General features: G+C 53.6%; 1 protein-coding gene across 4 annotated transcripts; it reads left to right on the plus strand.

Annotated features, from left to right (window-relative positions):
* Window positions 1–218: 218 nt before the first annotated feature.
* On the plus strand, window positions 219–18952 carry tle3a (TLE family member 3, transcriptional corepressor a). Of its 4 annotated transcripts, none has more exons than XM_072717993.1 (21): window positions 219–712; window positions 1277–1478; window positions 2146–2246; window positions 2551–2614; window positions 3878–3922; window positions 8391–8453; window positions 8941–9045; window positions 12461–12667; window positions 12810–12872; window positions 14168–14290; window positions 14391–14441; window positions 14530–14682; window positions 14984–15116; window positions 15213–15385; window positions 15501–15577; window positions 15821–16070; window positions 16207–16454; window positions 16544–16691; window positions 16805–16955; window positions 17061–17137; window positions 17273–18952. In XM_072717993.1, exons 2-21 carry the CDS (start codon window positions 1455–1457, stop codon window positions 17378–17380), a joined length of 2364 nt encoding a protein of 787 aa, XP_072574094.1. In that variant the 5' UTR covers window positions 219–712; window positions 1277–1454; the 3' UTR covers window positions 17381–18952. The 4 variants fall into 4 exon arrangements, with proteins under 4 accessions (XP_072574094.1, XP_072574095.1, XP_072574096.1 ...); XM_072717994.1 differs by having other exon boundaries at window positions 8941–9015; XM_072717995.1 differs by having other exon boundaries at window positions 220–712; window positions 12461–12668; window positions 12856–12872.
* Window positions 18953–20992: the final 2040 nt, after the last annotated feature.

Consider the following 20992-nt stretch of genomic DNA (forward strand, 5'->3'; position numbering starts at 1 on the left):
TTATGCGATTTACATTGGTGCGTGAATCATTATTATCGCTCGTGTATAAGCTATTTTTTCAGTACCTGTCCGAGTCCAAAATGGCGAATATTATGGGAGACATTCCGACCAATCAGTATGTCAAAGAACCACGGACCCCACGTGGGATTGCCACTCTCTGATTGGGCCATGTAAGTAAATTCCTTGTGAGAAGCCTATTGGCTGGTGCGCGGCGCTCTCGCGGCAGTTGAACCCTCATGTCAGTGTTCTGTCTGTGTGTGGTTCAGGCGAGCTTGGTGTAGAGGCTGGAAAAGACGCGCGCCGAGTTGCTTCATCGCGAAGCTCAAACTTTTCCGCAATTTTAAACATTCTTCGGACTCGGAGGGATGGTTTCGGACCTATCGCAGGAGTCGTCAGTCTGTTTGCTCGGTCGGGACTGGCATGTTCAGGAGTTTTTCTGCGGTTAAAAACAAAGTCCCGGGGCATTTGCTGTCCAACCTGCAGTCGGACTGGCGTTCCGATCCCGTCCTTCTCCACGGAGTCAGTCGACCGTGATCGCTCGACTTCCCGGCGAGCTCACTCGGGAGATGTGCGTACGGCTCTTCTCCCGGCCAGGACTGTAATTTCGTCGTGCGACGTCGGAGTCGCCGCGCTAGATCGCGAACGGAAGAGCTCCGGACGCGTCTGGACGAAATACTGCTGCCCTTCGCGTCCGTGGCGGACGAGACAAAAGGTAGCCGGAGCCATCAGATCCGCTTGTCTGTACGCGTGATGGCGAGCTGGTTACAGCGCTAATCAGTCTGCTGGCTGCGCGATCTCAGTGCTACAGGAATCCCAGTGTGGCTGCCTTTTTAACACAGAGAACGGGTCAGAGACTAACGGGGGAAAGATCAGCAGGCAGACTGCTATCTGGTGACGCTTTCTAGTTATTAGTTTTCACGTTTCGTTGGTGCGGATCGAGGGCAGTTTAATTGCAATGTAAATGCGTGTCTTGTATAGGTCGCTGCTTAGCTACTGCTTGACAAAACCAGTCGACCAGCTTGCAATTTTCCCGATCATGCTTTCTAAGATGTTTTCTGCAAATTGTATATAAATAACCTGATTTTTTCTCCATTGAGAAAATCGACCGAAGTACTCGATTTTCCTCCTTTTTTCCCCATGGAGAATATTGTGCGACTGCTTCGGCGGCTCAGTTTTTGTAGTGCTCGAGTGGGCTGCGTGTGTCTTTCATTAACTGCCTGCCTAGCACTTAATATTTCGTTTTTCCTCTTTCTGTCCCTTTTGTTTGCGACTGAAGAGGATAAGGAGCTGAGCACCGTGTCTTGGTGACCAGGACTGGCCGCCGTGTCCGAGCGCCTTGTGCAGGGAGGGGTGGCGGGCCGTCGCTCTTCCTCTTGGATTACCGAAGTGTGTGTTTCCTGGATTTCCAATTAAAAAGAGGAAAGGGGGGCCAGAAAGTGGGGGATACCTTCAAGATGTATCCGCAGGGCCGGCATCCGGTAAGTGGATTTAAAGAAACCAGCGCCACCCCGCCACTCGGGGGCTGACTTTCATTCCCGTCCGCTGACACTGGTGATTAGTAAGATGGGGGTGTTTCAAATACCGAAAAATCAAAGCCGTGTTAAATCATATCCACTTTTAAGCCTTTGTTTTTTCTATCACTTTTTGTTTTGTTCCATGGCCGTTTCGGGCCGGCGGGAGGGGCACAGGTTAAGCGCAGTCGTCTGTCGTCGGTTGCACTGTTTATGTGATGGTGGTTTATTATTGCCATAAAAAGGGGGGGGAGGGGCTGGGCTGTGGGACCCGTTCCGGGTGTTATACCGGCGGCCGGGGAGTGCTGTCCCCCGTGCTACTTTCCCAAACACCGGCGGCGTGGTTCTGATGGAAATAATGCGGCTGTAATCCGGACCCCGACGCCTGCTGCCGGGCGAAGGGCTTCCATACCTCTCGAAATCGCGCTCTTGTTTTGGTCCCATGTGCTGTATTTTTTGCTTTAACGTATCAATGTCATTTAGCTTCATTTTTATTTCATATTCTATCTAATCGACAGACTCCATGCTCAATTTATTTTCATTTACTACCCCATTTTCCCTTAATACCAGTTTGATGCCTTTTTCTTAATTCATGATGTTTATTACTTTTTCTTTTTTTCCTTTTCTCCCCTAGGCGCCCCATCAACCTGGTCAACCAGGGTTTAAATTTACTGTGGCGGAGTCCTGCGACAGGATTAAAGATGAATTTCAGTTTTTGCAAGCCCAGTATCACAGGTAATAATTTAAAAATGCATGGGGGGGTTGAGGGTTCTTACTTAACCCCAGGATGTGGTGATGTGTGCAGCATGGATGCACAATGGCAAATCCTGTGCCTAATGTAATTTAAGCTGCTGTGTATGTGATGATGTGGTTTGGGCAGAGGCACCCAGCTGCGTGCTAATAGTCTGATGGCTCTGGGTATTAAGTTAGAGGGAATTCAAAATGTTTGACATGACTCGGTGACCTTTTTTTTTTTATTATTAATGAACACACAAGCGAGGAGACTGACTTATAATTGACACCTTGCTTTCAATTTCAGTCTTAAGGTGGAGTATGATAAGCTGGCCAATGAGAAGACGGAAATGCAGCGTCACTACGTCATGGTAAGACGGGACTGTGCTGTCTCTCTGGGGTGGCCCTGTGCACCTGGGCTGTGTAGGGGGGGGGGCTGGGACATGTGCACGGCTAATTTTGAGAGCTGTCCATCTTATTCCCCTCCCCCCCCCCTTATGAAAGACCTGACTTGACTTGGAACGCAGTTTCACGGAGCTGCCTTGTTTTGTTGAGCTGCGACCGTCTTCCTTGGGGTGGGTGATATATTTAAGGGGGGGCAGGGTGGCCAGAATGACTGCAGGCAAGCGCACAGCAGGGTAAAACAAAGTATATCCCTTTATAGTTGACCCAGTCACATTTGCTAATAAAAAAAACAGAAACCGAATTGTGTATTAATGCTGTTTTCACCTTAAGGAATCGGAATGCTAGGATCATTAAACACTGAGCCGGGTGCTTGTGCAAGGTTTAAATAGAAAAGATAAACAAATCATTTCCATTTGTACACGATATAATGGTACAGGTTGAGCAGTGGAGGTACTCCTTATCTTGTTTATACATACTGTACAACGGTTGACTTTATCCAGCGCCGTGGTACTTCTGTTAAATAGTTTAATTTTTTTTTTCTTTCCCGCCGGAAAGGTCGTAGTGATCTGGGGGGGGGGACTAGCTTAGGTAAACACAGAGGAGTGACTGAGACCAAGCATTTACTTGTGGTGCTGGGTATACAGCTGCCACGACGTCTTGACTCTGATCTAAGATTTACGGGCCCCTTGTTTGAAAAGCCGACTGAGGCTCGGGGCTGCTGAATGGACGTCTCAAATCAGCACTTTTGGGGGTGTCTCCTTCCCCCACCCTGCCCTGTTTTCATTCAGATGAGAACAGTCACCTTTCACCGGGCTGTGGGGGTGGGGTGGGGGGGGAGCTGGTTGCGGCTTTTAAGCAAGGAAGGAACTTGAGAATTAATCAGTGACACTTTCTGTCCAGTTGGTACCTTCCTCTCCTGCTCTAAGTGGCTTTTTTTTTTCCTCCTTCTTAACCCCCCCCGTCTCTCAGACGGAAACCGCATACCCACCGAGAGTGTCTGACTGCTCTGCCCTTTTCTGAAACCTTATTTTAGGGTGATGCTTGGCAGGGGGAGGGGTCCCCCGTTACATTTTATATGCCCCCATTTGTATTTCAGTCACTTTTTCTTCCAGATGATTTGTCTTGAATTTAATGTCTTGGTTGTCCTGAATTTGGTCTGAACTTTTGCATGTTGGGTGCCGTCATGAGGTTTAGCATTTAATTTTCCGTTTCTCCTTTTTGTTTTCCAGTATTATGAGATGTCCTATGGGCTGAACATTGAAATGCACAAACAGGTATGTAACCGACTTGTGGGTTGTTTGTGGGTTTTGTAAACTGTTGTGGCCTCTGGGGCAGCATGTTGCCCGCAGGGACTCGGGGTGTGGATGTGGGCGAGGGCTCTGAGCTGCCGTCCGCGCCTGGGGGGTGTGGCTCTCAGCGTGGCGGCTGCGCGGCCTGGCCCGGGCCGTCGGGAGCTCTGGCCAGACTGCTTAGAGAACACTGACAGGTCAGCAGGACAGAGGGCCTTCTGGGGCTGCTTTGATAAGATTAAAGTCAAGACTTTGGCAGGAGGGGAGATGTGTGACTTAATAACTAAAGCGAATGGACTCTGAAGATTAAACCTGATTATTGCAGCCTCCCTAATGCCTAACTAACAATTAAAGGAGAGCCGGCGCCTGGCGTGACGGCGGCTTCCATAGGTCTTCTCAGAAGGTTTGCTTGACCTTGTTTCTGGTTACTCTGCACAGGATGTGAAGTCCTTGTTTCACAGTTTAGTCCTTTTGTTTAATTTATGTGCAGGAAGAAAAAAATGACTTAATGGTGAGATCTAGGGAGACCTGATGACCGCCATTCTGCTCCAGGAGCTAAATAAAAGCGAAGTGTGAATGGCTCTGTTGTATTTATCAAGTGTGTGTGGTTTTTTTTTATGTGAAAGTGGAACAACTACGGCTCCTGTCTCCTGTGAGAACATGGGGGGGGGGGGGGGGTGTGTTATTTGTAGTCCTGGGAGACAGCCCGGCCCAGCATAAACTGGTTAATCGACTTGCTTGGATTAGTTCTGCTCTTATCGATGGCCCGGTGGGTCTGGCTCAAGGCTTTGAATAATTCATGTGGCAGCCATCTTTACAGCAAAGCGCTGATGACATCAGCACTGTGTTAACGTCTTGGAGTGGGGGGGGGGGGGGGCGGGGGTGACAGAATAGGCTGGGCTTCTTCATGCGTGCAAATGTATTTGCCAGGTTGGGTGATTTATTCAGAGCTGGGGGGTACACCTGCCTGCCGCAATGGCCCAGTAACGGCAGAGACCTTATCGCCATGCTGGCTTGCGGCAGTGGGGGCCCCCAGCCCTGAGATTACCCGATAATGTCGGCCACAGTGCTTTGTTTTGACAGCAGTATTACTGCTCAGGAATTGGGAAGTAATTGTCTTAGCCCGCTGTAGATAAGCAGTTTTAATTATTGTAGCTCGTTACGGTGCTCCTGCGCAGCCTCCCAAGTGCACGCCAGGTGGGGCTGAGGTCTTGTGCGAGGTCACCTGTGGGCCATTGTGTGTGCGTAGCTTCGCACACGTGTGCACATGAGACTCGTGGGCTTCCTGACTGGAAGTCGCAGAAGCTCTTGTAATCGAGGGGTGCTTTGTGAAAGAGAAGCCCTCATTCAGCTTCCGCAGGGGTAGGTGTGAAGCGGTGGAGAGAGCTTGTTCAGATGAATAATTTATACAGGATTCTGGGAATTATTTGCCAAGGTGATGATGGTTGACTTGTCCCTGAGCCAAAACAAACTTGTGCAGTGTTTGAGGTGCGCGCAGCGCTCTCTGGGGGGGTGGGCTATGGAGATAGTCCCTAGTTACGGGCAGCCTTAGAACAGCTCCTGAAGCGTTCAGTTAGGGGGCGTGGCTGGGGTTCAGCGCTCCCTGGCAGGGATGCACGTGCCTCTTTATGCTGAAAGCACGCTGTCCTGGGTGGATTTTAAACCAGATGTCTGAATTATTAAAACTCTGCTCAGGAGAAGCTACACCGCGATATGTTTGCGTGTTCTGGTCCTACCTGGAGATGTCCTCTCCTGCGAGAGCTTCACGGCTGGTGAAGTCATGGTTTTCTTTTCCCTTTTTCGTATGGGGTGCTATTTCCCACCCCTCCTAATACTGCCGTGCTCGGGTTTGTTCAAGACGATGAACAAATGTGAGCGCAGAGCAACATTTAACCCCGCGTGCCCTCCCCCTGACCCCAGATCGATACAGAGGCAAACGGTAATGTCGACTGTCAGTCGGGTCCCAATTAGCTGGGCGGGGGGGGGGGGGCGCCTATACTCTGGGATAAACTGGCTGTCCTGCTCTCCTGGACCCCCCTTTACTGGACCCCCCTTTACTGGACCCCCCTTTACTGGACCCCCCTTTACTGGACCCCCCTTTACTGTGCCCAGTAGTGCTTCTAAACATGTCAGCTTAACGTTTTATTAAGTAATGATGATATGAACCCGGGGTGGCTGCACAAGTGCCCCCCCCCACACACACAAGGCCTCTCATGCTGACAAGTGGCTTGTCGTTAAAGGTGTGCTTTACCTATTTCATTTCCTGCCCTGGGATTATTTGTGGCCAGGAAAAGTGAAATGCATTGCTACAATCAACCCCCCCCCCCCCCCCATTTAAAACTCCTTAGCATCTCACTCAACACTGCCGGTGCTGATAGGCGCAGACAAATGGCTTTAACGTGCCTCTGACTGGCTGGCCTGAGAGCCCTTCAGCGGGTGCTAGACGCTCCGAGTGCCTCTGATTGTCACCCTGCTCACCACTTCAGGGCTCTGCTGTCGTTGCCTTGGTGATGGCGTCCTGTTTGTACCCCGCGCTGAAAGCAACCCAGCAACGTTCCTGCTCCGGGCTGTGCGTGGAATCTGGCGTGTCTTTAAACATGCATCTGTTTGGAGGGGGGGCAAGGGGCAGATGTTTGTGTTTTGATCTCATTCTGGATGTTCCCATAGCGAATGAAGTGTCAGATTGCGAAGGAGGTGTGTCGGTGACCTCGTTGGGGTTTCCTTTTCGAAGGGGTGGTATGCCCCCCCCCAGTCCCCCCAAGTCACAGATGAATATAAACGCGTCTGATAGAGTGGGGAAGGAAATGCAGCCTTCCTGGGCTCCTATGTGCTCGCTTCCGTTTTGGATGGAGCGGTGTATCTGCCATAGGCCGGATGGGGAGTCACCTGACCTGGGTGTTGTGGGGTGGGGAGGGGGCAGGCAGGCAGTCCTGCATCAGTGTTCCCATCACCTGGCTTTACCGAGTGATTCCAAATCATTGAATGACTTGTTAGGGTGTTCAAAACGCAAAAATAACCTGGCCTACTGTTGTGTGGCTGTCCCTGGGTTTAGGGACTTCCTCATGTGACAGAGGGTTTCATTTGTCTGCCTTAGAGCCACCTGTAAGCAGGAAGGCAGGCCTCGTCTCCCTCCCTCTCTCTCTGACTGCCCAGCCCCCTCCCCCCTCGGCCCTCCCTCTTCTGCCCGTTTTATCCGCCATTAATTTGCAGATCTGATCGACAGCCTGAAAATTCAATTTAATGACCTGCCTCTGTGCACTTAATATGATTTTACAGCCTGCTACGGTCAAGCAGAGGTACAATTTACATAATGATCAGAGTGCGATAGGGCGGCTGCGGTTGCTGTGGCAACCTGGCAAGGGGCTGAAGAAATGGTGGGGGGCTGGGGTGTTTGACAGACAGGGAGGGGTAGGAGGTGGGAACGGAAAAGCTCTGAGTCGGAGAGTGTGGCTGCCCCGGTCAGGGAGCTGAATGTGGCACGTTTGGGACACGCCTCACCCCTGGGTGCCGGGATTGGATCACACTGGGGTCATGCTAATCGCCTGAATGAGGGTGGGACTGAGCTAATGAACCCCCAGCCCCACCTCGCACTTCGTCTCTGTAGGATGGCTTTGGTCAGCGTCGTTTTAAGTACTTTGACACATTTTTGCAGTGTTTTTAAAACGTGACGCGCTTTGGGTGGAGGGCTCTGTCTGCAGCCATCTGGGGTCACATGAAGGCATCGTGTTTGGGAGCGGCTTGGCAGTCGGCTTCAACTGACCTATTTGATTTGTAAGTCGCTGCCATGCTGAGCGTGTGTGTGTGTGGGGGGGGGGGTATCTGTCCTTCACGTGGCCCTGTTTGGGAGCAGATGTGAGCCGCCTCTGGGCCCCATCGAGTGGCCTACTTGTGCCTGCGGTGTCGCCCTGCTCGGCTCGGAGGCCTCGCTATGAAATTATAAATGACCAGCTGCTGGTGCAGCCCCTCCCGGCCCAGGCGTGTGGCAGTGATACAGCCGGCTGTCTCCCCGCGCACATGCACCAGGGCGGCGCTCTGAAGTGGTGCCCAGCGATCCTCCCTTTGCTAATGGACGTGGCACCGGCTACCGGAACGGGGATTCATCCTACTTTTAGCCAAGCCGCCCCCCTAGCCCCCCAGAACCGCCTGCTCTCCAGATGGACCCAGCAGGCAAACGGGCCCAACGGAATGTTTGGCCGGTCCAGAGCCGCCAGGACCGCTGTGTGGGGCATCCGGGTGCCAGGCCAGGGCACGGTGGCTGAGTGTGTGTGAGTGTGTGTGAGTGTGTGTGAGTGTGTGTGAGTGTGTGTGAGTGTGTGTGTGCCCATCCGCCCCGCCCTCGCTCACCTTCACCGCGTCCTCACATGTCACTCAGGGGCTGATGATGCTGAACCACCCCTCCCTGTGGAGACCAGCCAGCGGGAAATCTCACAGTGAAACCTCTCTTCTTTTGCAGACTGAGATTGCAAAGCGACTCAATGCAATCCTCGCTCAGATCATGCCGTTTCTGTCACAAGAGGTGAGTCCAAAAGTTCATGTATATAGTTTAGTCTGCGAATTACTAGTTACCCTGTTAAAAATGAGTATTGTAACTGTTTTGATTACTTCATCGGAGTAATGTAACTTTACATTTGGTTACTTTTTTTGATTTTTTTTTCTGACAAATATTTTAAACTGGGAAAAGCTGAAGTCTCATCAGTCCGCTGACCTGTATTGTTTGGCAATATGCCAAGAGGAAGCGTTACTGCATGGGGAAAAGATTCAGAGCAACAAAATGAAGAAAATAATATATTTGGGTTTTAACTCCATTATAATCACCAACATCAGTAACTAATTTAATTACAATTAATTGAATATTTCCATTGTAATTTAATTATGTAATGCTGCACATAACTACCTACGCGCCAACACGTAAATGATATAATAATATGTTTAGTGATGTTGGTATAATGTTGTCTCGGAGTGTTTGGCCCCCCTCTGACCCAGCCCTGTGTGTCCCTCCCCAGCACCAACAGCAGGTCGCACAGGCTGTTGAACGTGCCAAACAGGTGACAATGACCGAGCTGAATGCCATCATCGGGGTACGTGGACTTCCCAATCTGCCCCTCACCGTGTGTATACCGCTCTTTATTCCTTCATTTGACCGTTGCCGGGGGTGAAGCTGCACACAGGGGGCAACAGAGGCAGTTAGAGGAGGGGGGGTCCAGCGGCTGCTCCTGTGTCAGGGTCAGCTGCTCCAGGGTCTAATGATCACTTGCACGTTTGATTTGGCCATCTTACTCTGGGGGCCGGGGGGGCGGGGGGGGTCAGACCGAGAGGCTAGGGGCTGTGAGGCAGCTCGCCGTCGCCCCCTTGTGTCCGCAGGCTCACCCCCGCTGCTGCTGCTTGTGTGTGTTTTTTGTCGAGCTGCTTCCGTGTGTGTAGCGGCGTGTTCTGCTGATGCTGTGTAATGGCCTGTGTCGTTGCCCTTTGGGCGAGTCGGTGCTGTTCCCATTCATGCATGTGTCTTCATTCCGCCCCGAGGCACGTGAGTGTGAGAGTGTCCGGGGGATTTTATGGACTTTCGACGCTGCCATTTATTAATTTATTTATTTATTTTACACGTTTTAATTGACCACTCATCACAGGTTCCGCTTTAATCGGGCGGAGCGGTGTGATCGCCCCCTGCTGGTCAGTCTGTCCAGCGTCGCATTCCTGACACGTGTGGAACCGCACATCCTGTGGAAAGATGCTTGTTAGCAGCTCTGCTCCGGCAGACAGGAGCCAGGCTTCCTTCTTCCTTCTCCTTTGTAACACCCCCCCCCCCCGGTGCTCACGTAGCCCCCAGTTCTGGTGCCGTGTGGCGGGGGTCTGCCGGCCTGCCTTGATTAGCCCCCGAATGCAGCCATTAGGGGCCTGTGCAGCAGGTCAGGGCAGCTGCAGGCAGATATTGGAATTCAATTAAGGCAAATGAGCCAGGACTGTGACCCCCTTTTTCAAGGTAATTGCTTCCTCGAATGCAGCTGAATGCAGCTGTTGGTGAGGCCTGTTAAGCAGACGGCCGTTACAGGGGGTGGGGTGGCTGGGCCTCAGTACACACGCACGCGCACACACACACACAAAAACAGACATTATTCGCTGGATGGAGATGACAGGGGCTCGATTCTGGCCCCCACCCTCCTTGTGTGAGGCTGTGGGTGGAAAGGGATTCGTTACAGATTCATTGTTAATCAGAAGCCAGCAGCATTTGGCAGTTCTTTACAGGTGGGGGGGGGGACAGAATGCAGTGTGTCTGTGTGTATATTTTACACCTGTTTCTTCCCCCCTTCTTACTGGAACATGCGTATGACCGATAGGGGTGACTCCTAACAGATCTGTGGCCTCTTAAATAAGCCCCCCCCCCCCCCCCCATCCCTGGGGACATGTGAACCATGTGCATGTAAAACACTGCACCCCCCGAAACTGTTAGCTCATTTTGCATAACTTTTAATCTGCACATTTGAGTATCAAATTCTGGTCCCTGTTTCCTCATCTGGCTGCCGTGTCACTGCGGTTCCGCGCTGTCCGACTCCCCAGGATGGTGCAGCACCGATGCCCTCAGCGTCACCCTCTGTGCCCGCCGGCTGCGGCCCCTCACCAGCCACCAAAGTGCCCCTAGGCCTTCTGCTTGAGCCTTTCAATGCCGCTGCAGACGGAGCCCCAGTCACATCTGCGTGCTGGAAGGTCGCGGCTGCTTGTCTTTGGGAGAGGGGGCTGTCTCTCTTGGCAATGATGAGGTGCTGGGGGGCGTTGGTTGATTGCTTCTCTGTGCAAAATGTGTAAATTCCTTGTGTTGAGGGGGTTTGGGGGGGGGGGGGGGTGTCTGAAAGTGCCGTTCACGGTGTGAGAGCGAAATCCTGCCATTGACAAAACGGCCTTATGACTGACGCTGCGTGTTGTGCTGTCCTGTGGTCCCCCAGGCAGAGCGTCCCGGTGGTGTTTTTGTTTTGTTTTATTCCACACCACTCCCGCCCATCCCCCCCCGAGACTGACCTGCATCTCTTTGGTCGTCTGCTGATTTCGCTGCAGCTTTATAGTCATTTGTACAATGTAAGTGTGTCAGGATGCAGGTCTTTATACTGGAATATTAAATTAGAATTAGGTGTCCTTCTGCTTCCCGCCCCCCCCGCCCCCCCCCAGCTCCTGACCTTCTAATGAGGCATCTTGATGATCATCTCGGCGTGTTACCCTCATTAGCCAGAGTGAGCTAGGATCTTCCTCCTTGGATTAATTGGTTGTTGTGTTTTGATGATTCCCCCCCCCCCCCCCCCCAACCCCTGTCTCTGCACAAACAGGCCTTTTCCTGACAGCACCAGCATTAGTAATCCTGACGTTTTTAATTCATGTTAATGTGTCTTTCCGGTGCAGGTCTGCTTAACGAGCACACGATGTCCAGGGTAATGGCACGTGTGCTTGCTGTTGACCTCGCCCCCCATGAACAAACTCTGGAAACATTTCTTCAGAGCTCACGATTAGGTTTTTTGCTGATGGTGATGTTGAAGGATTATTTATTGTATGCGGGCGCGCCCCCCCCCCCCCCCGCAGATGACTGAAACGCACATGTTCGGGTCGACCTCACTCGTAACCACCGAGGTCAAACCAGAGGCCTGTTAGTGAGGATTTCTGTAGCGGTCATGAGTCATCGCCGTGGCTTGATTATAATTAATTGATGGCTCCGCTAAGTGTATTTTAACCTTGTTGTAAAGCAGTCACCTCGGTGCTGAGTGCCTTTTAACTGCAGTTTGCTTCCTAGAGCCCCTTAAATATTGACACGAGTGTGTGGCAGAACACGGGTCCCCGAGTGCAGGTGACTTTGGGCTGGACTTTCTGAATGGAACACTGACAATGTTAAGCATGGCTAACATTTAAATTGCTCTGGGGGGGTGGCGCCAGGACTCGCCGGGACTCGCTGGGACTTGCCGGGACTCGTGCATATCAGCCCTGTCTCTCATGTGACTGGCTGCCCTGCTGTTGGCTTGGTGACACCCTTCTGGCAGAGGCCCCTGTGAAGGACTGACCTTCAGACCCTAAGCTGATTGCCTTACGGCGGAACACTTCATAGATTTTATTATTCTCCCTTTGCCTTGTGAAGGGTGCTGCTCACTGACGATGCTGTCCAGTACCTCTATCCATATCCATGCATATACAAGTGGTGTGTTGGACTGGTGTGTTGCTGCCTCGGGGGCATTTCAGGGTAGCCAGTCCCATGGCTGAGGACTGTTTTGCAGGTGTGGCCCACAGCTGCCTCCCTACTGTGTAGGCGGAGCCTCCGCCGGCCATGTGTAGGCGGAGCCTCCGCCGGCCATGTGTAGGCGGAGCCTCCGCCGGCCATGTGTAGGCGGAGCCTCCGCCGGCCATGTGTAGGCGGAGCCTCCGCCGGCCATGTGTAGGCGGAGCCTCCGCCGGCCATGTGTAGGCGGAGCCTCTGCCGGCCCTGTGTTTGGGCATGCCCCTTCTTCCTGGTTGACAACGACCGCCCTCCCCCCCTGCTGGCCTGTCCATCCACAGCAGCAGCAGCTCCAGGCCCAGGCGCACCTATCCCATGCGGGCCACGGCCCCCCTGTGCAGCTGCCCCCACACCCCACCGGGCTCCAGCCACCTGGCATCCCCCCCGTGACGGGCTCCGGCTCTGGCCTGTTGGCATTGGGAGCTTTGGGCAGCCAGGGACACGTCCCCGTCAAGGACGAGAAGAACCACCATGATCTGGAGCACAGAGGTGAGGAGCTGACCGTACGCCAGCCACAAGGGCTCGGGGATCCGCTGGTTAATGGTCTACTTTATGGATTTTCTGTGTGTGTGTGTGTGTGTGTGTGTGTGTATATGTGTGTGTTAATTTGTTGTCTCTCTCCCTCTTCTTGGTCAATCAACTTGTCACTCGCCTGCCGCCATTGCTCTCATAAAAGACCGCGAGTCCAGCACGGTGAGTCTACCCTCTCTCTCTTCCCGCCGTACTCCCTGAACACTTTGCCCGCCCTCCCTCTCTCCCAGCCCGCTCTTCCTGCCTGCCTTCCAACTCTATCGCCGCCCGCCCTCCCTCTCTCCATGGCATACTCCCTGAACACCCACCCGTATTTGCCCGCCCCTCGCCCTCTCTCTGCCCGCCCCTCGCCCTCTCTCTGCCCGCCCCTCGCCCTCTCTCTGCCCGCCCCTCGCCCTCTCTCCGCCCGCCCGCCCCTCGCCCTCTCTCCGCCCGCCCGCCCCTCGCCCTCTCTCCGCCCGCCCGCCCCTCGCCCTCTCTCCGCCCGCCCGCCCCTCGCCCTCTCTCCGCCCGCCCGCCCCTCGCCCTCTCACCGCCCTCTCTGCCCGCCCCTCGCCCTCTCTGCCTGCCCCTCTCACGGCTTCACACGGCTCCCGCCACACACGTTTACATGTGACAGCGCGCAGTTTGGGTTTCGTGCTTGGCTGCAGCCTAAATCTCAGCATGGGGATTAGCGTCTCTGTAACTTTGTCACAATTAAAAGGGACTTTAAGGGGGGAGGGGGGGGAGCTCAAAGGCTTTATCCCCCAGCATCGCTATTTTCAGATGTTCTCCCTCCCCTTCTCTCATTCCATTAGCACGTAAATATTTATGACTACAAATGCAGAATTGTTTCCTCCTCCTTACCCGGCCCCCCCCTCCACCCCTGGTGTCCTGCTTTATAAGCGAATTATTACAGCTGCTTGAATCTTCCTGATAAATGATGGGGCTGCCCGTGGCGGGGATCTTGTTTCCAGCGAGTGGCTCCTGTGAATGGCCACAGTCATGTCTGCAGAAATAGAACCCCTCTGGTGATTAGCTGTGCCCCCCCCCCCAGCCAGACCTTCCTGTTGTCCTGGGACATCTGATAGTGTGCTGGTGACTTCTGGGACACAGTCTTTCTAAAGTAGGCCTGCTAATATCCCCCCCCCCCCCCCCAATAAGCCATGTGTGGGGCTTTATCTACCCCCTAGCAGTGTTCAAGCCCTTTTTAAAGATGGCGGTCAGGTGGGTGCGCACGGTGCCACACCCACTTTACCTGCATTATCTGCGTCCCCACATTGCAGTTTGATGCTACAGCATAACTTCCTTGACTGCTTTTTAGCATCTTAAGATGTCCACCTTGTCCCCCCCTCTCAGGCACGTGATTTGTTAAAGCGGCTGGTCACATGGGCCTCAGTGAACCAGTGGTTTCTTGAAAGCTAGTCCACGTGCCTCTGTCACGTGACCTCATTTCCTCCCCTCTTCTGCGGTTGTAGAACAACTCGGTATCGCCGTCGGACAGCCTACGTACCGCCAGCGAGAAGCACCGGGGCTCCTCCGAGTACAACGTGGACTCGAAGAAGCGCAAAGTCGAGGAGAAGGACAGCATGAGCAGATATGTGAGTGACCCACGCAGTCTTTCCGTCTGCCACCCTGCTCACTGCTGATTTAGCCCCCCCCCCCCCCTCGTGGTGACACTTCTCTCCGCTCTTCCTGCAGGACAGCGATGGAGACAAGAGCGATGACCTGGTGGTGGACGTGTCTAACGAGGTGGGTGGGTGGGCTTGCCATGCATTTCTGCATCTCCTTGTGTCCGCGTGTTTTCTCGCCCGCTTACGTCCTGCTGGCTGTCGTATAGGACCCCGCCACCCCGCGGGTCAGCCCCGCCCACTCCCCTCCAGAGAATGGCCTGGACAAATCGCGGGTCCTCAAGAAGGACGCCCCCAACAGCCCTGCTTCAGTGGCCTCGTCCGGCAGCACGCCCTCATCCAAGACCAAGGAGCACGTCCATGTAAGCCCCTCCTTTCTCAGGGAGCTGCCCGCCATGACGTACCTCCCTGCTACTGCTACTTGCACGTATGGTTCAGGCATGAAGGCCTCCTCATTCTCCTACTCCTGCTGTACATATGTCTATGATCACCACATGTAGAGCATCATGAATGTCCTGCTACTTCACGTATGTTTCATGTCTGCTTGGCTCATCTGGGAGGTGCAGCCAATGCATGTGAGGACTGCGTAGGATGGCCTGAATAAGGAGTATTTCCATAGCACTCTGAATTTTAATATAACCCCACCCCCCCACCCCAAAACAGAATGACAAGTCTTCCACACCTGTCCTGAAGTCCAACACGCCTACCCCACGTAATGATGCCCCTACCCCGGGCACAAGCGGCAACCCTGGACTCCGGCCGATTCTGGGCAAGCCCCCTGGCATGGAAACGATAGGTAGGGCACTTGTGTTCCCGGCCACCCCCATGTTCCCCCCCTGCTCCCACCGCCCTCAGAGCAGCCAATCGTTTCCCTTATCACTCTTCCCACCAGCTCCGGCTCTGAGGACCCCGCTGTCCATCGCTGGGTCCTATGGCACACCGTTTGCCATGATGGGTCACCACGAGATGAATGGTGCCCTCACCAGCCCCGGGGTCTATGCTGGCCTGCACATCTCGCCCCAGATGAGCGCTGCAGCAGCTGCCGCTTACGGCCGCTCTCCCATGGTGAGTGCCACCCCCTCCGTATGCTTTCTGGATTTTCCGGTGAGCTTTGCCCATTCGAGTCTGGTGGATACTCTGTGAGCTCCGGAGCCTCACCTCCCCGACCTTGCACCTACAGGTTGGGTTTGATCCTCACCCACACATGAGACCCCCGGGCCTGCCCGCCAGCCTCACGTCCATCTCCGGAGGAAAACCGTGAGTGTCCCCCAGAATCCAAATGGTGCGGTGTAGAATCCGAAGGGTGTGGTTTCTCGAATGGCACGCCGGCTAGTCCAAATGACGCCCTGGCTAGTCCCTGCTCAGCAATGCTGTGCACTTCAGCTTCTTATTAAGGCTTTTGCCTAATTGTGCTAATTGAGCTACCTGGTCCCGTGCAGCAAGATCACCTAGTTCTCCAACAGAAATGTTTGGTGACATCGCTCTCTCCATCCGGCCCAGGGCATACTCATTCCACGTGAGTGCGGACGGGCAGATGCAGCCGGTACCCTTCCCGCCCGATGCCCTAATTGGGCCCGGCATCCCGCGGCATGCGAGACAGATAAACACGCTGAGTCATGGCGAGGTGGTGTGCGCAGTCACCATCAGCAATCCCACGCGGCACGTCTACACCGGCGGCAAGGGCTGCGTCAAGATCTGGGACATCAGCCAGTCCGGGAGCAAGAGCCCTGTGTCCCAGCTCGATTGCCTGGTGAGCTGCTCTCCGGATGGTCCCCTTCTGAGGACACGATCAAAACGCGACCCCATCTGGGTTTCCGGAGATGCTTCCCTGACTCTGTGTTTTCACGAAAACCTAAAGTTTGTTTACCGTTGTTCTTCTGGAACAGAACCGGGACAATTACATCCGGTCCTGTAAGCTGCTTCCGGACGGGCGCACGCTGATCGTGGGCGGGGAGGCCAGCACGCTGACCATCTGGGACCTGGCCTCACAGACGCCACGCATCAAGGCGGAGCTCACCTCCTCGGCGCCCGCCTGCTATGCTTTGGCCATCAGCCCTGACGCCAAAGTCTGCTTCTCCTGCTGCAGTGACGGCAACATCGCTGTGTGGGACCTGCACAACCAGACCCTCGTCAGGTAGGCGGGGCTTCCCGCGACTGGCCCGGAGTCCGGACATGTGCAGCGCCGCCGGGTTCTTAAGGCCATTCTTGTTTGTGTGGTTGCAGGCAGTTCCAGGGCCACACAGACGGGGCCAGCTGCATCGACATCTCTCACGATGGAACCAAGCTGTGGACTGGGGGGCTGGACAATACGGTGCGGTCCTGGGACCTGCGGGAGGGCCGGCAGCTGCAGCAGCACGACTTCACCTCCCAGGTAACCCCCCCCCCCCCCCGCCCCCACACACATCCGATTGAGACCTGTGGGCTGCCAAATCCCAGCAGACTTTTGTGAGGTCGTGACTTCTGACCCCCCCCCCCCCAATGCAGATCTTCTCCTTGGGCTACTGTCCGACGGGAGAGTGGCTGGCCGTTGGCATGGAGAGCAGCAACGTGGAGGTTCTGCACCACACCAAACCCGACAAATACCAGCTGCACCTGCATGAGAGCTGCGTGCTCTCGTTGAAATTCGCCTACTGTGGTGAGGGGGCTGTATTCCTAACGGTTTCCCTCTTGGTTTCCGCTTGTGGACCTCGTCACGATACCGTTGTGCATCCTGTTAACCTGGGTCTGTGTCTCTCTGCAGGTAAATGGTTTGTGAGTACTGGAAAGGACAATCTGCTGAATGCCTGGAGGACCCCCTACGGAGCAAGCATATTTCAGGTATGCCAGATCCGTCCATCCAATCGGGGCACACACGGGCCGCCATAAGGTGACACTGGGCCACGGAGAGTAATCGGTACTGGATAATATGGAAAGTAACCCGATCATATCTCCCCCCCCCCCCCCCCCCCGCAGTCAAAGGAGTCCTCGTCCGTCTTGAGTTGTGACATCTCGGCAGATGACAAGTACATCGTCACAGGCTCTGGTGACAAGAAGGCGACAGTCTATGAAGTCATCTATTGAGTCCTGCAGGCGGCACACTGGAGCACCATGGGTCCTGGTGGCGAGATCTTCACACACGTGCACACACACGCATACACACCTGCCGGCCCCCACCACTAGAATCAAGGTCTTGGACACAAGTTGGACTGGGTTCGGAGGTGTTCTCTTGCGTTCTCACCCGTTTGACGTCCTGTGTTGGAAGCCCCCAACCCCCCCCCCCCCCCCAACCAAGTGAGCGTGCTCCATACAGCACTAGAGAAGTAAATATCTGGCTGTAAACCTCCCCCCCAACCCATATTTCCTTCCTCGGATTGTTTTATTTTTATTTTTTTAAACGAGAAGAACTTTCTGTAATGCTGCTGGAAGCGGCTCATTTTTTTCCTTTTTTCCTTTTTTCCTTTTTTTTTTTATCGTGCTCCCTGGAAGTCTTGTGAAAAGTGTAAATATTGGAGTAATAAAACATTTTATATATATATATATATATATACACACACTTATATATTTTCTTGTCCCTGGTACCTGGTGATGATTCTGTTCTTGTCGTTTTCTTTATGCCTGATATGGGAGATGAAAAAGTAGTTCGTTAATATTATTTTTTTTTCTTTTCTTTTAAGGGGTGCTTTGGATTTTTTCCCCCCCAAAGTGCTTTATTCCAGGCTGACCTCCACTGTTAACAAAGTATAGTTTTCCCAGAAATGTATTTTTTTTGCTCTGGAGTGAGTTTGAAGAGGATTTTCCCTGTTGGTGTTGGATGCTGTCCGATGGCGTGCAGGGAGCTTGGGGCCCCTCCCTCAGGCACTGCCCTGGTGCATGATGGGAGATCGAGGCAGAAACCTACCTGTAAATGAATCCGCTTTAGCTGTGCAGGTGGAAATGGGAGGTTTTTTTTTTTTACTCAGCGTTTTGGTTACTAAGTGTCCCGTGTGTTGTCATGGCACCCGTCCCCATTGGTCCTGCTGGAATTGAGAATCGTGTTGTCCAATCGGTGCCGTGCGTGCGGGTCCCTGCCCTGGTCTGAACCAGATGGATGAGGCTTTTGTTTTCGTTTTATCTTTTTCTTTCCTTCCCCTCACAGTGCCTGTATTCCTGTGGGTTATGTGTTGGGGGGGGTCTTCAACAGGGATAACGCTGCAGTATGGCATAATGAGGAAAGGGGGGGAGCAGTTTGATGCGGGGCCCCTGGCGTGGGGCCCCTGGGCTGTGGCACTCGCTCCCTCTTTGTAACTGGCTTCTCAAACTCACACCAAAGTATGTAGCAGACAGTCAGCACTGAAAATATGTACAGCGGTTAATGATTCAATAAAATGTTTTTGTAAAAAAAAAAAAAAAAAAAAAATCTATATATACACACACCTGGGTGTAAAGAGAGATGTATTAATTCCCAAACCTGATTACGTCTGAGAGGTTTAAGATGGATTTAAGAGCCAAATCTTTATAGTGTTGAACATTTACATAGAGGTTTTAACCTTGTATTATACTGGTTAAATAATTGGTATGTAACATTTTAGGCATATTTTTTGGAATGAAAGGCACCACTCTGTAATAACTGTGTGACAGTAACTACAAAAATGTAAATAAACTTTTCCTTTTAAAGTTAGCGCTGACTTGGGAGGGCAGCATTCGGGCACGGTTGGCATTCGGGCACGGTTGGCATTTGGTGTCGCTTTTAATGTCAGTCTGAACCAGTAATGTACAAAGGTCACCTGGCTGAATGGGAAGGCTTGTGCCAGTTGCTGCTTAGACTAAAGGTGGATGTTGTGGAGTGGGGTGGGGGGCAGCCTTCTGTTTTTGCAGCTTTTCTGTTTTGTAGGCTTTCAATCTGACTCGGCGGTGGGTCTGAATGAAGACTGAAGAAACGAGTGGGATGCGATTCCCGAAAGTCGCGGTGGATTCTCAGTCGTTGCTGATTTTGCACCGTGTGGGGGTGGCGGTCACGTTTCCCCAGCGCCTGTGTCCATGGCAACCAGGCATCTCCACCCTCTCTCGAATGAGCTGTCCTGGCTCTAGGTCGGATGTGCACCCTGGGTCCTGCCGTGTGCCGGGTTCCTCTCACACCCTCACCATACGCTGTTGGCTTGTGCAGCCATCGGAGCCTGGAACGGCCAAGGCGGACCGGTGGTCCTAGCGCCAGCTCAGCGTGGAGGACGTGGCCCCGTTCTGACTTCTTCCTTTCTGCCCTGAAGCTGGATATTTCTGAAACTGGGCTGCTTCAGCTTCGTGGGTTCTCCGCATTGAATAAGGAACTTGGGGGTGGCACTTACTACCCCCGGACCTTCAAGGCTTTCTTCAGAATGAAGAGGTTCTACACAGTGTGGCCCCCCCCCCCCGCCCCCAAAGGAGGAAAATTTATCTATTTCCCGGTTCCCTGTGTGTTTCCCTGCTGGCCCCCGGGTGTCCTTCGTGTTCATTTTCACATTCTGCGGGAGGACTGGGGCATGCTGTCCGCACCGTGCTGGGGGTGTGATGGACGCTGGGGGCGGCTCCAGTCACCGGTGGGCCGGACATGTGCCGCGAGCATCGGGGGGGCCGGCCTCTGACAACGGCAACAGGGGTGGGGTCCTCTGCCGTCCCAGATGGCACCCTGAAAGGCGGCAGCTCAACTTGGGTCCGATTTGTTTGTGTCGTCTGCACGGCATGGAAGCCTCAGTTTGGCGTGATGGATGGTCCTCGAGAGTGAATTGAACTGCGGTCAGAACCCGCCTTGCAGTTTTGAGACCCCTCCCCCCCCCTTGCCGTGTCACTGTACCCAGACCCAGAACCGCATGCCTCCCATGGCCTGATTTATTTACTATTTATCTGCAACATATGGAATTCTACCTCTGTCTGTATCTGCGTTTCATTCTGAAACCTGGTGCTGATTTTTGACCTGGCTGCGACCGCGCTGCGCGCATTTCCAAACTGCACGTCATGCAGACAGCCCATAAATTGCTTGCAAACAGTCATCCTTTTTTTTTTTTTTTTTCCCTGTGAAATCACACGTGTTGGCTCCGAATAGCTCGAATCAGCCCCAAAATAATATTAAATGTTATATTTCATTATTTAAAATAAAAATCCCTGAATGTGGCGTCTCTGGGCATGATGTCCGTTTCTCCGCAGCTTGGTCCTGCTGGCCTCTGAGTGCCTGTCCCCCCCCCCCACCCCCCCAGCTCTCAGCCTGAAATGCTAGGCTTTCATATACTAGGCTCCTGTCCTCCCGCCCCCCCCCCCTCCTGGCTCTTCAGATACCCTGGTGCTGGAGATAAAGGCCGGGCTGCAGGAGCTTTCAGTGGGTGGGGGTGGGGGTGGGGGGGGCGCCATGCCTCGCCCCCCAGGCTGCCCCTCGAGCTGGGCTTCTGTAACAGTCCTCACCTTTCAGCTCCTTTGTGCGTCCCTGAGTGCATGTGCGGCCGGACGGGGGCCGCAGAGTCCCGCTCCCCAAAGCGGGGGCTTTCCTCCTCACTTAATAAGGCAGCTGAAGAATACCTGGAGATTAAAGGGCCCCCACTCCTGAGAGCTCCGCGCTGGAGAGGCTGAGTGCTTATTGTTCCCGGCTGGGCTCCATACACCCTGCTGACCTCTTCCGGAGGAGGCCTCTTTTATCGCCGCGGCCAGGAGTGACCGCTTCACACAAAGCACACTTTGGATGGGGGGGGG

This window comes from Paramormyrops kingsleyae, chromosome 11, assembly GCF_048594095.1.
Source record: "Paramormyrops kingsleyae isolate MSU_618 chromosome 11, PKINGS_0.4, whole genome shotgun sequence".
Lineage (NCBI taxonomy): Eukaryota > Metazoa > Chordata > Actinopteri > Osteoglossiformes > Mormyridae > Paramormyrops > Paramormyrops kingsleyae.

Bases quoted from the DNA above. Each gene is read 5' to 3' on its own strand.
- tle3a (XM_072717993.1), top strand. From the start codon at position 1,455: ATGTATCCGCAGGGCCGGCATCCG. The intron at 8,454-8,940 runs GTGAGTCCAAAA...GTCCCTCCCCAG, and splicing joins TGCCGTTTCTGTCACAAGAG to CACCAACAGCAGGTCGCACA. The intron at 15,578-15,820 runs GTGAGTGTCCCC...CATCCGGCCCAG, and splicing joins TCCATCTCCGGAGGAAAACC to GGCATACTCATTCCACGTGA.